General features: G+C 42.0%; 2 protein-coding genes across 2 annotated transcripts in view; one reads left to right on the forward strand and one right to left on the reverse strand.

The window, feature by feature from the left end:
- Positions 1 to 12,045, reverse strand: part of LOC109891842 (disks large 1 tumor suppressor protein-like) — a 98,768-nt gene extending 86,723 nt beyond the window's left edge. The window contains exons 1-2 of the mRNA XM_020484318.2: positions 11,615 to 12,045; positions 7,397 to 7,528 (exon numbers count right to left, since the gene is read on the reverse strand). Of these exons, the coding sequence (XP_020339907.1) occupies positions 7,397 to 7,528; positions 11,615 to 11,633 (151 nt within the window). The 5' untranslated portion in view covers positions 11,634 to 12,045. The remainder of the gene's footprint in view (positions 1 to 7,396; positions 7,529 to 11,614) is intronic.
- A 9-nt stretch (positions 12,046 to 12,054) lies between these two features.
- Positions 12,055 to 14,819, forward strand: tmem126a (transmembrane protein 126A). The gene is made up of 5 exons (XM_020485850.2): positions 12,055 to 13,361; positions 13,595 to 13,722; positions 14,131 to 14,324; positions 14,404 to 14,518; positions 14,605 to 14,819. The coding sequence occupies exons 2-5, from the start codon at positions 13,610 to 13,612 to the stop codon at positions 14,801 to 14,803; spliced, it is 621 nt and encodes a 206-aa protein (XP_020341439.1). The 5' UTR covers positions 12,055 to 13,361; positions 13,595 to 13,609; the 3' UTR covers positions 14,804 to 14,819.
- Positions 14,820 to 15,426: the final 607 nt, after the last annotated feature.

Genomic DNA, 15,426 nt, shown 5'->3' on the forward strand with positions numbered 1-15,426 from the left:
TGAGTTGTTGATTAGTCCTTTAATAAATGGTATAAATATGAATTTAGATTTACGCATACGCAATTTGAATGCTCATGGTATTCAGTTTGCATGGACTGATATGTGCCAATAAATTAACTTGATGAGGCTCCTCTGGAATTGCAGCTCGTTCAGACCATCTGGAAGTGGATGCTCCACTGTTGCTGTTCCCTTCATTCAGGAAGTGTGCCATCTTAGCAATGTCGGCCTAACACAGATATTACCTTTCTGCTGTTCCCACCTGTGGGCTCCAACAGAGATCCTTACATGGCAAGGACCACAGCGAGATATATAAAATGCACAAGACCCTTTGGTAGTAGGATTGTAGTGTGTATCTAATCCTTATGGTGCCCTCTATTGGACCTGTGGCAGCATTATCAGCAACATCGTATATAATAACAATATGTACAAAATATATACAACGCTGCAAGGTCACGCTCAACAGTTTCCCGTGTGTATCAAGAATGGTCCACCACCCAAAGGACATCCAGCGAACTTGACAAAACTGTGGGAAGCTTTGGAGTCAACATGGGCCAGCATCCCTGTGGAACGCTTTGACAACTTGTAAAGTCCATGACACAAGAAATTGAGGATGTTCGGAGGGCATAAAAAGGAGTTCCTAATGTTTTGTACACTCAGTATACATATATTATATATAATCTGCATGTATAAATCCAACTAACTATTTACATATTGTTTCAGTACATGTTGTTCATGGTTTACAAAAGACTATGGATTCACAAGGCAACAGACATTTGCTACCTTTCCATAATCCACTGTTTTTCTATTGTTAGTTTCTACAGATCCTCTGGCACTACCGATTTAGCTGCTGCCCCGAGTAACAATTGTCCTTTTCTGTTTGCCATACTTTAACAGATAAAAATGTCCACCAAAAATGTATCCTACATCATTTTGAAGGCATGGTTGCACAATGGTCAAATAACATACAGGCTACTAGAATTAAATAGTATACCCAATCCAAAGGGAAATTGAGGAAACAACCTGATAGTTACCACCATCATGGGGGTTACACGCACCAACACCGAGCTGTAATGCTCTTGGTATCCTCTTTAACATGTAATAGATTTCATTGCGTGTCATGCAGACGACAGAAAAGGAGAGGACATTGCAAAATGTCATGTTTTCTGTCAAACCATAAATAAAACTGCTCCACGGTCTCAAGATAAAGTAGTGGGAAATGAACTGCTGCAAGTCTAACATGCCACAAGATGGCAGTCTCCCTTCCTAATTTACTTAACCCCTTTTATTATCCATCAAGTTTGTAGTCTATAATAATGATCATTACACATCATTAGCATGTTTGCCTAGCTTATGTGTAGCATTGCTCCTATTCCCATCAAGACCCTGGTGATAAGCACGCACCCACCCACACGTCCAATCAAGACCCCGGTGTCTCTGATTCTGAGGGAGATGTGTCATATCCCCCCCCTACCAGTCAGGACAGTCGTCCTGTGAGAGAAGATATTCAATTCAAGTTCAGCTTTGGGGTAGGGGGCCCCGGGTGCTACCAGAAAGAGGCTCTCCATGAGACAGGAGAGCAGTGAGATACCTTCCCTATTAAGGGAGGCTGGCATACAGCTTTTTTTTCATCTGAATAACAAATAGAGCCCATTAAAAACCTCTATGGAGCAAATTGGCAGACTGTGGTCTGCTTTTGCGATTAGGCCACTGGAGCTAGTCTGTGTATCCCACTGATTCAGATGAATAGATGTGATAAGACTAACTTAGATAATACATGTGCAGGCAATATGGTTTTTAAAAGTCAGACAAGCCTTGTGGTAGATGGATCTAAAGGGGGCAAAGGGCACATATAATGGAACAATCATGCTAGGTGAAGTGAAGCTACTGAATGTGAAACATGATTGCTCTGCAGTGTTTGACATTCACAACAATGGACCTTATTCACACCAGTCTTGCCCTTTTTAAACAACAACTTATTAGCTGTGTAAAACCATCAAAATGTGAACTCTGGGAAGGCATTGAGCTTCAGGGACACATTTAAAAATCAGCAGGAACATGGCCTTCCAAGACTGGCATGTGTAACAAGTGAATCTTTCCTTGCCCTCCATCTCTGTAGATGCGTAGCTGAGTGAGAGGCCTCCAACCTTACTCCTTTGCCTGGTCCTGAGATAAATTGGTAATGGTGAACATGTTAAACCATCTGCATTTTCACTCTGCTGTGATGGGTTTCAGCAGGTTGCACATGCCCTGACCAGATTAGACAGCACCTAGGCTAATGCTTCATAAGATGATTACATCTATTTCAGGAGGCATTAGTTCCATAGCAGAGTTGGCAGAGAAATGGTGATTGATCAACAATTTACAAAGAGCAATAGATCTCATCCATGGCGGCAGTGGTTAGAGCGTTGGACTAGCAGCCGAAAGGTTGCAAGTTCAAATCCCGAGCTGACAAGGTACAAATCTGTTCTGCCCCTGAACAGGCAGTTAACCCACTGTTCCTAGGCCGTCATTGAAAATAAGAATTTGTTCTTAACTGACTTGCCTAGTTAAATAAAAAGATAAATAAATAAAAAATCCCCCAAACACACACTACATAACCAAAGGTATATGGACACCTGATCGTCAAACATCTCATTCCAAAATCATGGGCATTGATACAGAGCTGGTCCACTCTTTACTGCTATAACGATCTCCACTCTCCTGGGAATGCTTTCCACTAGATGTTGGAACATTGCTGTGGGGACTTGATCCATTCAGCCACAAGAGCATTAGTGAGGCCTGGCTAATTGTTCCAATTCATCCCAAAAATGTTCGATGGAGTTGAGGTCAGGGCTCTGTGTAGGCCAGTCAAGTTCTTCCACACCGATCTCAACAAACCATTTCTGTTTGGAACTCGCTTTGTGCATGGGGGGGGGGGGGGGGGGGGGGGGGGGGGGGTGTCAAACGGTAAAGGGCCTTCCCCAAACTGTTGCAACAATGTTGGAAGCACAGAATTGTCTAGAATGTCACTGTATGCTGTAACATTAGCCCAAACCATATAAAACAGCCTCAGACCATTACTTCTCCTGACACCAAACTTTACAGTTGGCACTATGCATTGGGGCAGGTAGCACTCTACTGGCATCTGCCAAACCCAGATTTGTCCGTCGGACTGCCAGAAGGTGAAGTGTGATTCATTACACCAGAGAACGAGTTTCCACTCTTTGCTGTGTTATTCTTATCTCTTGTTATTTTCTTACAACTGCATTGTTAGTTAAAGATTTGTAAGTAAGCATTTCACTGTGAGGTCTACACGAGTTGTATTTGGCGCATGTGACAAATAAAATTAGATTTAGATTTGATTCCACTGCTCCAGAGTCCAATGGCGCCAGCTTTAAACCACTCCAGCCAACGACTTCCTGGTAATGTGGGAGAAAAAAAAACAACACTTGCAGTACCAATCATTAAATCATGCAAGTTGACTCATTTGTAAGACCAACAACACACACAAAATTAAAATGGCCTGTAGATACAGTGGGTCATTCTTATAGTAACTGCAAGTCTATGCTACAAATAGGTCAAGTGAGGGATTAATCATACATCAACAGCCACTCACACCTTCTGACCAAACTACATCTCAAAACTATGGCCTATATGGTTGTGTTGTTCTTCTGTAGCTCAGCACATGAGAAACACTATAGTTAAGAGTGCCCACACATACTTAATTGTATTCCAATGATTATCCGTGAATCAGTATTGCACAATAATCTTGACGCGTGGAAGCGGATCAGCGCAAGATATGGGTATGCTCCTATATAGCCGAACATCTGTTGCGGGGGGCATTACGCAGCAGTCGAAGAGCACGTTGTAAAAGATTACATATAATCCCCCAATATTTTGTTTAAAGGCTCCTAGCCAAGCTTGGCAATGTGGAAGCTTCACCATGCATTAAGAGTATTACAACTTCCCCCAGCACATTTCAGTATGAGGGCGTCCAATCCCCTTTAGATTTCATATTCCAAAAAAGGCAACAAAATCATAACAATATACTCCCGCTCGGCAGTTGTCCAACCTTTAAAAGCGTTGTATAAATACGGAGGTAGTTAAGCAAATAGGCCTTGTTAATTACATTTCAAACTACTAGACCGGGGCTGTGGTAGACAAATGTTAAATGTTTCTGACAGTGGCAGATACATTAATGTAGTTAATGACCATCATAAAAATTGTATTAGAACAGGGCCAAAAGAACAGGGTGACAAACCCTATTAGCAATGGACTCTTCATCATAATCTGTCAAAGTTACATCATCAACTTCCTAGACCCCAGGAAGAGTTTCAGCTGCCTTGGAAGCAGCTAATAGGGATCCTAATGAAATACAAATTGTTTTACAATTTTGGTAATTTAGCAGATGCTCTTATCCAGAGCGACTTACCTGGGCAATTAGGGTTGCTAACGTTCACCTCGTCAGCTTGGGGATTCGAACCAGCAACCTTTTAGTTAGTGGACCAACACTCTTAACCACTAGGCTACCTGCATGAATACCTATTACCAACGGCTCGAAATGAAAGGCATTGAAATGAAGCATTTCATATTGGAGTTACCAGTCCCACAAAAACTCAATCTTGATCTGACAACCACAGGAGCCATTGTCATCTTATTAAAGGGATATGAATACAGTTGTGGGCAAACCCCCTTGGCTGAGAAGCAACCACACACATGAATGGTCTCAGGATGCTTTACTGTTGGCATGATACAGGACTGATGGTAGCGCTCAACTTGTCTTCTCCGGACAAGCTTTTTTCCCGGATGCCCCAAACAATCGGAAAGGGGATTCATCAGAGAAAATGACTTTTTCCCAGTCCTCAGCAGTCCAATCCCTGTACCTTTTGCAGAATATCAGTCTGTCCCTGACATTTTTCTTGGAGAGAAGTGGCTTCTTTGCTGCCCTTGACACCAGGCCATCCTTCAAAAGTATTCGCCTCACTGTGCGTGCAGATGCACTCACACCTGCCTGCAGCCATTCCTGAGCAAGCTCTGTACTGGTGGTGCCCCGATCCCGCAGCTGAATCAACTTTAGGAGACGGTCCTGGAGCTTGCTAGACTTTCTTTGGCGCCCTGAAGCCTTCATCACAAAAATTGAACCCGTTCTTGATGATCCAATAAATGGTTGCTTTAGGTGCAATCTTACTGGGAGCAATATCTTTGGCTGTGAAGCCCTTTTGTGCAAAGCAATGATAACGGCACGTGTTTCCTTGCAGGCAACCATAATTGACAGAGGAAGAACAATGATTCCAAGCACCACCCTCCTTTTGAAGCTTCCAGTCAGTTATTCGAACTCAAATCAGCATGACAGTGATCTCCAGCCTTGTCCTCGTCAACACTCACACCTGTGTTAACGAGAGAATCACTGACATGACAGCTGGTCCTTTTGTGGCAGGGCTGAAATGCAGTGGAAATGTTTTTTGGGGGGATTCAGTTCATTTGCATGGCAAAGAGGGACTTTGAAATTAATTGCAATGCATCTGATCACTCTTCATAACATTCTGGAGTATATGCAAATTGCCATCATACAAACTGAGGCAGCAGACTTTGTGAAAATTAATATGTGTCATTCTCAAAACTTCTGGCCATGACTGTACACCAATCTATCTCCACTTAGTTACATTTTCTACTGATCACAACAAAAGTCAAAAACATCTGCATCGTCTTTCGAAACAGATACATTTATTAGACAGTGTGATTTTTATTTTGACATCTTATTCTGGTTCATGGAACTGAAGGAAGAGGGAGGGTTGTTCGGTTTGGAGTGATTTGAGAAACCCCTTTTTTTACTGGTTTCCCCTAAAGTTGTGAGGCAGTCCGATATTAAACTTTTGAGTCTACAAATGAAGTTGCAGTGTCTATGGATCATTCTTATCAATTGTCCTTAGGCTACATGTTGGTGGAAGTGAGATTCGAACCCACGCCTGCAGGCAGTATGTAAGGCCGACTATGAGGGGAAAATAATAAAACAGGGAGCAGCAGAGAGTGTGGCACCTTACTCTAAACCCCAATCAGCACTTACTCTTCCTCCTAAAACCATAAAATAAATCCCAGTACGGTCTCTAAATAAAAGTATCACATTGCCATAAACGTTTCCTGCATCAGCTCATGTTAGTACAATGACTCTGGGGATCAATAAACATTGTCAGGTTTGTAAAATCTACATGAAACAAATTCGTTTATTATTCGTTTTACCAGTGACTGCTTAATCCTCAAGTTTCAAGCTTCAAAAGGGAACATGGCCAAAAGGCATTGAGAGTGCAATATTCATGTTCGACATCTCTACTTAGGTTTAGAGATCAATCTATTTAAATGCATATTAAATGTCATTGATATTTCCGCTCTCCTTATCATTGTTGCCCTTTTTGATAACCAGTGGGGGCTTGTGCCAGAAAGAGTGAAAGCCCATTCTCAAACAAGCTAAAATAGCATTAACCTGATTTGGAGGATAGAGATTCCAGGTGGTCAAGTACAACAGGGTCTGAGCGGTGTGTAAAAAGGCATGCCCAGCCTTTGAATGCCAACTCACAGGGAACTATGTATGATGAACTCCTCTCATGTTACTACATTAAAGGTGCACTTACATTTCTCGGAATTTCATGTCACATATAATAATACAGAGATTGTAGCGTGCCAACATTCATTTCATCTCGGCTTTGCCACTGCGAACTGCAGAGAAGGCTTTGGGAACAATAATGCGTGGGCCGAGCAATACATTTTACAATACATTTTCAAACTCAATCCGAGAGGTCAGATTGTAGGTTTTATTTTATCATTTGGAAAATGACCATGTCATGAACCTTTGAATGATGAATAAGAATCATGCATTATACCCATCTCCAATAATGCATTGAGGAGATACTTGCATGCCCTTCAAATCATTGAAAAGGTATCCGGGGGAATAATCAAAGATGCAAAAGACCCACATCATTATGCTTCGTTTGAATCCTTACAAAGAGTGTGAGGCGCACCTTAAAAATACCACAGGCACTGAGAAGCATCTACTGCAATATCAGAAGAATTCAAAATAACTATATTTCAGAAAAAACACCTGCAGAATGTGCCCACTGTTCGGGCATAGCAAAATGCAGTTTGAGCAAATGTGACAATAGACAAATCTCTAGTGTTCTATTGTGAATCCCAAAAACTACTGACTAGATTATAAAAGAGGTATTACTTCACTGTCTATCAAAATCCATACTGTATGTATGAAATAGAATAAGGGTGAACATGGATAGACAGTTGAGGGGAAAATTGGTTTTTGTTATGCTATAACATTCATGACATGCCTCTGATTTATAATGACAGGTGAAGCATTTGACATATTGGAGTCAATTAAAAGAATGGATGGATTCCAATATCCAGCTTGACTTACCAAGCAGTGCTTGGAACAGGCTGCTTTTGAAGACCCCCATCACTCTCTGAATGGCAGTTTTGAGCTGTTGTTCCTCTGGCTTCCTCAGTTTAGCACAGTAGTCTTCCAAAAGGCCTAGGGCCCTAGCTGTGTCTGCAGGAGGGTACGGATTGGAGACCAGTTAGAATGTTATTCAAAAGAGAAAAAGTCATTTTAGTTTATAGTTAAACATACAGTCGAGTGATGAAATGGCAAACATCAGACAAGCACCACCAGGACTAATTTACAAAGCCAATTTGTTTGAATAAGGTTTACAGTAGCTTGAGCTTCTGCCCAGATTTTTGTCCCCATTTGTGAAAACAATTTTTTTTTAAATGTAATCTTAAGCATGTAATGACAACTGCATGTGCAAAAGACGATATAGTCACTTGTATGGTTTATAATTAGCAACCATTTTCACTACTTGTAACTGCACAGAATTGTGGAGCATGGATAGTGTCCCCGCTTGGCACGGGTGTCAGGGGGCGAGATACCACTCAGTCACACAGAGACATCATCCTTGGGCTCAGACCCTGTCACCAAGGGAGACCCCAGTACACTAAACTTTGACTTGTTTCAAAGAAACTCATGAGAACAGACTGTAAAATGGTCTTTACTTACTGCTATTGACTTATAATTCCTGTTAACTTGATGTGGCCGTCTGCTGTCTAGTTCAAGTTTCCACGAGTAAAAGTAAGTCTGGAAGGTTGAACGATCTTGCATGACTTTCTGTTTATTATTTTATGTTAACCCCCGTTTTCGCCCCAATTTTGTGGTATCCAATTGGAGGTTACAGTCCTGTCTCATCACTGCAACTCCCATACGGACTCGGGAGAGGCGAAGGTCGAGAGCCGTGCGTCTTCCGAAGCACAAACCAACCAAGCGGCACTGCTTCTTGACACAATGCCCACTTAACCCGGAAGCCAGCCGCACCAATGTGTAGGAGGAAACACTGTGCACCTGGTGACCGTGTCAGAGTACACTGCACCCGGCCCGCCACAGGAGTCGCTAGTTTGCGATGGGACAAGGACATCCCTGCCAGCCAAACCCTCCCCTAACCCTGACAACCCTGTGCCAATTATGCACCGCCCCATGGGTCTCCCGGTTACGGCCAGCTGCGACAGAGCCTGGACTCGAACCCAGAATGTCTCGTGGCACAGCTAACACTGAGATACATGCAGTGCCTTAGACTACCACGCCAATTCGGGAGGCCTCTTCCATTACTTTCATTGTACAGTACAGTTGAACAACTCGGACAGGATTTATTTTTTATTGCTGCACAATTACAGACCAGTGGATGAGACGATCTGAGGTCACGCCAGGACAAGCCTCATTACATATTTATTTATATGGAGTTGCTTTGTGGACTGAACTTACACTACAATCACCATGTATAGAAATGATATAAAAATCCTTTACTGAATATGATCACACAATTCCCATAAACACTAGACATAGTTGGGATGCAAGTTATCTCCATTATCCACGATATACATAAGTCCTAAGGCTATTCCCTGCAATATTCAATTAAAATAATGCCATCACTTAAATGAATAAATTCATCAATAAATTCATCAATTCTTACAAATAAGTATAAATGCTGTATAACTTATACATGATTTAGAAATAAGGAATTATTCGGGAAGTATTCAGACCCCTGGATTTTTTAAATATTTTTTATCCTCATCAATCTACACACAATACACCATAATGACAAAGCAAAAACAGGTTAAGAAATGTTTGCACATTTATTTAAAAAATACCTAATTTACGTAAGTATTCAGACCCTTTGCTATGATACTTTAAATTGAGTTCAGGTGCATCCTGTTTCCATTGATCATCTTTGAGATGTTTCTATAACTTGATTGGAGTCCACCTGTGGCAAACTCAACTGATGGGACAGGATTTGGAAAGGCACACACCTGTCCCACAGCTGACAGAGCACGTTACAGCAAAAATCAAGCCATGATGTTGAAGGAATTGTCCGTAGAGCTCCAAGACAGGATTGAGTCAATGCACATATCTGGGGAAGGGTACCAATTTTTTTTAAATAAATAAATTTACATAGGTATTCAGACCTTTTACTCAGTATTTTGTCGAAGCACTTTTGGCAGCGATTACAGGAATCTTCTTAGGTATGACGGTACAAGCTTGGCACACGTGTATTTGGGGAGTTTCTTCCATTCTTCTCTGCAGATCCGCTCAAGCTCTGTTAGGTTGGATGGGGAGCGTCGATGCACAGCTATTTTCACGTCTCCCCAGAGATGTTCGATTGGGTTCAAGTCCGGGCTCTGGCTGGGCCACTCAGGGACATTCAGAGACTTGCGCTCTGGAGCAGGTTTTCGTCAAGGATCTCGCTGTACTTTGCGCCGTTCATCTTTCCTGACTAGTCTCCCAGGCCCTACCACTGAAAAACATCCCCACAGTATGATGCTGCCACCACCATGCTTCACCGTAGGGATAGTGCCAGGTTTCCTTCAGACGTGATGCTTGGCATTCAAGCCAAAGAGTTCAATCTTGTTTTCATCAGACCAGAGCATATTGTTTCTCATGGTCAGAGTCCTTTCTGTGCCTTTTTGACAAACTCCAAGTGGGCGGTCATGTGCCTTTTAATGAGGAGTGACTTATGTCTGGCCATTCTACCATAAAGGCCTGATTGGTGGATTGCTGCGGAGATGGTTGTCCTTCTGGAAGGTTCTCCGATCTCCACAGAGGAACTCTGGAGCTCTGTCAGAGTGACCATCTGGTTCTTGGTCACCTTACTGACCAGGCCCTCCTCCTCCGATTTTTCAGTCTGGCCGGGTGGACAGCTCTTGGAAGAGTCTTGGTGGATCCAAACTTCTTCCATTTAAGAATGATGGAGGCCACTGTGTCCTTGGGGACCTTCAATGCTGCAGAAATATTTTGGTACCCTTCCCCAGATTTGTGCAGACACAATCCTGTCTCTGAGCTCTATGGACAATTCCTTCGACCTCATGGCTTGGTTTTTGCTCTGACATGCACTGTCAACTGTGGGCTCTTGTATATACAAGTGTGTGTGTGTGTGTGTGTGCGCGCGCCTTTCCAAATCATGTCCAATCAATTGAATTTACCACAGGTGGACTCCAATGAAGTTGTAGAATCATCAAGTATGATCAATGGAAACAGGATGCACCGGAGCTCAATTTCAAGTCTCATAGCAAAGGGTCTTATGTAAATATGGGTATGTAATACTTATGTAAATAAGTTATCGGTTTATTTTTTATACATATGCAACACATTTCTAAACATGTTGTCACTTTGTCATTATGGGGTATTGGAGTGTAGATTGATGAGGGAAACAAATGTAATCAATTTTAGAATAAGGCTGTACTGTAACAAAAACACAGAAAAAGTGGTCTGAATACTTTCCGAATGCACTGTATTAGGCCTAGTACTTAAAATATTTATTAACGCTTATTCCTGAAAGCTATAAAAACAGTTTGTTACCCAATATTCTGATCTATAATAAACTACATGTAACTGCCAAAATAAAGGAAATGCTTGAGTAAATGAGATACAAATATTTTGAAAGCAGGTGCTTCCACACAGGTGTGGTTCCTGAGTTAATTAAGCAATTAACATCATGCTTAGGGTCATGATTAAAAACGCCCAGTTGCCCATTATTTTGGTTACCACGGCTAGAAGAGATCTCAGTGATTTTGAAAGAGGGGGTTTCAAAGAAGCATAGAGGGTTAAAGGGGGTGCGTGTCACCAGATCTCCACCCAACTGAACACTTATGGGAGATTCCGGAGCAGCGCTTAAGACACTTTTTTTCCACCATCAACAAAACACCAAATTACAGATTTCTCATAGAAGAATGGTGTTGCTTCCCTCCAATAGAGTTCCAGACAATTGTATAATCTTTGCCAAGGAGCATTGAAGCTGTTCTGGTGACTCAACCCCCTATTAGGATACTTTGTTGGTATTTCCTTTATTTTGTACATTATCAATGACTTCTGTTTCATAGGCCACATTAGGCTTACATTACAAGTTATGGGTAATTTTTTATTTAATTTGCCATTAGCTTACCTACAGGAACATAACCTAGAAAGGCTAAAGGCAAGCCTACACTCACACATGGGTCTAAAAGTGCTGAATGACAAAGAGCCACTGATGTTTTTTCACTTGTGGCTGCTTATTGGCGAGACACCTGTTGTGCCAACGACGTTTCTGCTCACCTTTTTTTCTTACAGGCATTGTTGAATCCTGGATCCGTATTGGTGATTTACTCCATTAAAAAAGGTTTCCGGCAGTTGTAACCGCTAGGTAGGAAACCACATCATTGGCGAATTAGTTTTGCTATAATGTGTGTGCCCTTAGGTTCCGCTTGAAAAGCTATAGGCTTTTGCTCCAACAGAATCAGTAGGCTAGTCTAAAATAATAGACTATAGCATAGGGCAAAACATGCCACAAACAAAAACTATACTTGCAATGTAGTTCGGCATGCTTGTTCAATTTATCGTCAGCAAAGATGTAGCCTAACCAATGCTTCGCCCGGGATGCATTCAGCCCGAAAGTGTTCAAGTAAATAAATACAATTCCAAATTCTCCTATTTTCTGTTGTCCTGTGAAAAGTGTCTTGTCTGTAGAGTGTGTGAACTATGGTTCCGATGAAGGCTTGCTGCTGTGCAGACAGGTGCAACGGCTGTAGTGGAGGCGTTCCGATGTTCCCATACAAACAGTTATCTGGGGATAATGTCACGGACATGAACAACAGCCTAGGCTAAGTGGTCGGTCGGTATATTCTCTCTATTGACAAACTTTTCTTGAGCCCGGCTAAGCGAGATTTTCCGCGTTTCTATCACTGTCCTTGCAGTTTGATGCTGGCATTGAGTCAAAGGCGCTCCCATGTGATGACCTGGAGATTTTAAAAAAAACAATGGCAGTCCAAAGAAACGTTAAAGGTGGGGTAACGCTAATCGGCAGAGTGAAATATGCAACCATTGCTATTTTAGCGCGTGAAAAAACCCGCTAAATAATTAAATTAGTAGGGGTAGCCGCCTATTTATAGCCTAACACTAACATCACATCAAGTTTAATTAAGCTACCTTGCAGCAATTACCCAGCCTAACATTTTTTTCTTTGAATTTGGGGTGGCCCAATTAGTCAAACGAACCAGGTGTGCAGATATATATGGAAATCAAAATACATAACATTAGCTGGCCAAAATGTATTGCAAGTCATACCACCACGAATACAATTGATGGGCTCCATCCAATATCTCAGTTAGCTAAGGTTATGTAGCTGGTGTGATTCTCCGTCATCTTTCTTTGATTTAGGATATGACATCCTTTATTCAACCATTCACAAACTGAAATGAACCAATGCTCGCAAACACATGCATCGTTGTTGCTCAACCAGCTAGGCTACCTAAAAACGAAAGCCTGGACAGTGGAACTGGAAGTTGGAAAAGCGTTTGGTTAACCATAGCCTTTCCTGATGTCAGTGCGCTCGCGCCTGTAGGAAAATACCTGCCTGGCTGATCTTGCTGTAAAAGGAATGTCTCTGCAATAACCCGTCTATTTTATACATTTCATATATTCTTTGCGAAATATCTGGAACTTCCTCGTCCTCTTATTTGCTGTGTCACCACGTTTTTATTTCCAAATCTACAGCCACGGAGTGGAAAACAGTATCAGTTTTAGCTTAGCAACGGAGAGGTTTGTTACTCGCTACACCTTGATTGACAAAACTTTACATCCAATGGCATGGCGGTGGTTTTTGTCCAGGCTCGGGATTACGAACCAATACAATTTGTTGTGAAAGGTTCAGAGTTCACTCTGGTGCACGTGGTTTAAAATGGCTGCGCCCTTCACTAAATAATGATACAGAAGAAAATATTGAAACAGCTAAACCCCACCAAAGAAGAAGAAACAGCTAAACATTTACAGCACATAGCTACATTAGAGCTGAAACATCGCTAAGGTAAGGAAGGAATACTCGACAGTACAGAAATACATAGACTGGCGTTATTCCAGTCTAATCGTGAATAATAATATATAAATGTTTTGCTCTCTGAATTAGGCTACATGGACGGGGTTTTATAAAATGTCATGTTGGCTAGGTAAAGTTATCAGTCTTATCGAACGTGTTGCATGATAGCCAACATTATTGACAGACAGTGACATTTATTTTAAAAATGTGGTCTTGCATTGCAGGGAATCTTGCTGAAGATGTCAGAAAACAGCAATGTCGTTGTACAGAAAGGCACAAGCCGCACAGTTTCCAGAGCCCTGATCATTCAAATGATGGCGGAAAATTTCGAACGGTTGCCTGAACTTGACAGGTACATTTTTGTAGGCCTATGCCATAGAGAATGATAGAGGCCTCTAGTGGCCAAAAATGTTTATTTTACCTTTATTTAACTAGGCAAGTCAGTTTAACAAACAACTTCACAAACTATGCGCACGCTTCAATGGCGCAGAAGTCCATGTGTTGTTATTCTGGGTGGCCAGATTGTTCACAATAGTGATGGGGAAAGTAAGCTTCCTGAAGCATAGTTAAGCATGTGTTTTGTTGCTAAACAACCAACCTGTCTAATGGCACAGGTACAAAGATGAGTCATCCATCCATCTCTATAGCCTAGACATGTTTTCATTGCCTTGACAGCCCTAGCCCTACTTGTAATTGACAGCCTTTTGCATTTTGCTCACATAACATTAACAACTTATGAAATATCACTGTTGTTCTACAGGAAAATCTTCACCTATGGCCCCATGTACCTGGGAGGTAATGGGGCATTTGCAGGACTGATTGCCAACAGCTTATACAGGAGAGCACTGAATGTCACTCAAGGGCGTTTTACATCAAATCTCCCAATGGCTGTCCTACCATTCTTGACAACAGTGGCCATGTATAATGTAGCTGTATCCAAACCATTATTGTCTGGTGAGTGTTTAATTGTTCCAGTTGCAGTTGAAGTTTGACAATATTTTAATTGTTTCTGATATTCTTAAACTAATTTCAGGTGACCTTAACTGTCCAACCTGTGTCCTGATAAGAGGTGCCCTTGTCGGCGCAGTTGGTGCTGGCGTATATCCTATTCTGTTGGCTTTGCCTGTGAATGCAGGCCTTGCAACCAGGTATGTTCAACTCTTTGCAGTCGAATGTTTCATCAAGATGCTTGGCTGACTGAATTTGCATAATTATGCCACTGTAATTCTGACAGGTACAACACTACACCATTGCCAGAAAAGGGAAACGTCCTCCGTTTTTGGATGAACATTACCCAACCCATCTTAAGGAAAATGGGTGTTGTGATAGTACTACAGGTGTTCTTTGGAACCTACCTAAGCTCCAGACACTTTGACAGCTACTTGAAGTTGATTCAGTTGTCAACCACAAATGGCGAGGAGCTTCAGGATTAAAACAGTTTCAAACCAACCTGTATTTTTATTTTCTTCAGTCCTTGAGTTACATGTACAAACATCTGGATAATCATAATGTAATAACTAAATTATTTCAACGCTATCGCTGGACTAAATTTATATGCAATGTCAAAGGGCAAAACAAAAACATTGGGGTACTGCAGATTGTAATTTCTCACTGTTTTCAATGAGGTCGTTTACGGCTGTATCGGAGTAGAGGCCCATTCATAACTGTAATTCCAAATAGATGGCAGTGTTCACACTGCAACGATAACAAAAAACTGGCTTTTAATTTTTTTTTAATCACATAAGTATTCAGACCCTTTACTCATAACTTGGAAGCACCTTTGGCAGCAACTACAGCCTCGAGTCGTCTTCGGTATGACGCTACAAGTTGGCACACCTGGATTTGGGTGGCACATCAATTAGGATGGCACATCAATGCGAGCTGTGGCAAAAAGGTTTGCTGTGTCTGTCAGCCTAGTGTCCAGAGCATGGAGGCGCTACCAGGAGACAGGCCAGTACATCAGGAGACGTGGAGGAGGCCGTAGGAGGGCAACAACCCAGCAGCAGGACCGCTACCTCCGCCTTTGTGCAAGGAGGAGCAGGCGGAGCACTGCCAG

Source organism: Oncorhynchus kisutch, linkage group LG6 (assembly GCF_002021735.2).
Source record: "Oncorhynchus kisutch isolate 150728-3 linkage group LG6, Okis_V2, whole genome shotgun sequence".
Lineage (NCBI taxonomy): Eukaryota > Metazoa > Chordata > Actinopteri > Salmoniformes > Salmonidae > Oncorhynchus > Oncorhynchus kisutch.

Coding starts and splice junctions, on each gene's coding strand:
- tmem126a (XM_020485850.2), top strand. CDS start 13,610: ATGTCAGAAAACAGCAATGTCGTTGTACAGAAAGGCACAAGCCGCACA. Junction 14,325..14,403: donor ATCCAAACCATTATTGTCTG/GTGAGTGTTTAA, acceptor AACTAATTTCAG/GTGACCTTAACTGTCCAACC. Junction 14,519..14,604: donor AATGCAGGCCTTGCAACCAG/GTATGTTCAACT, acceptor TAATTCTGACAG/GTACAACACTACACCATTGC.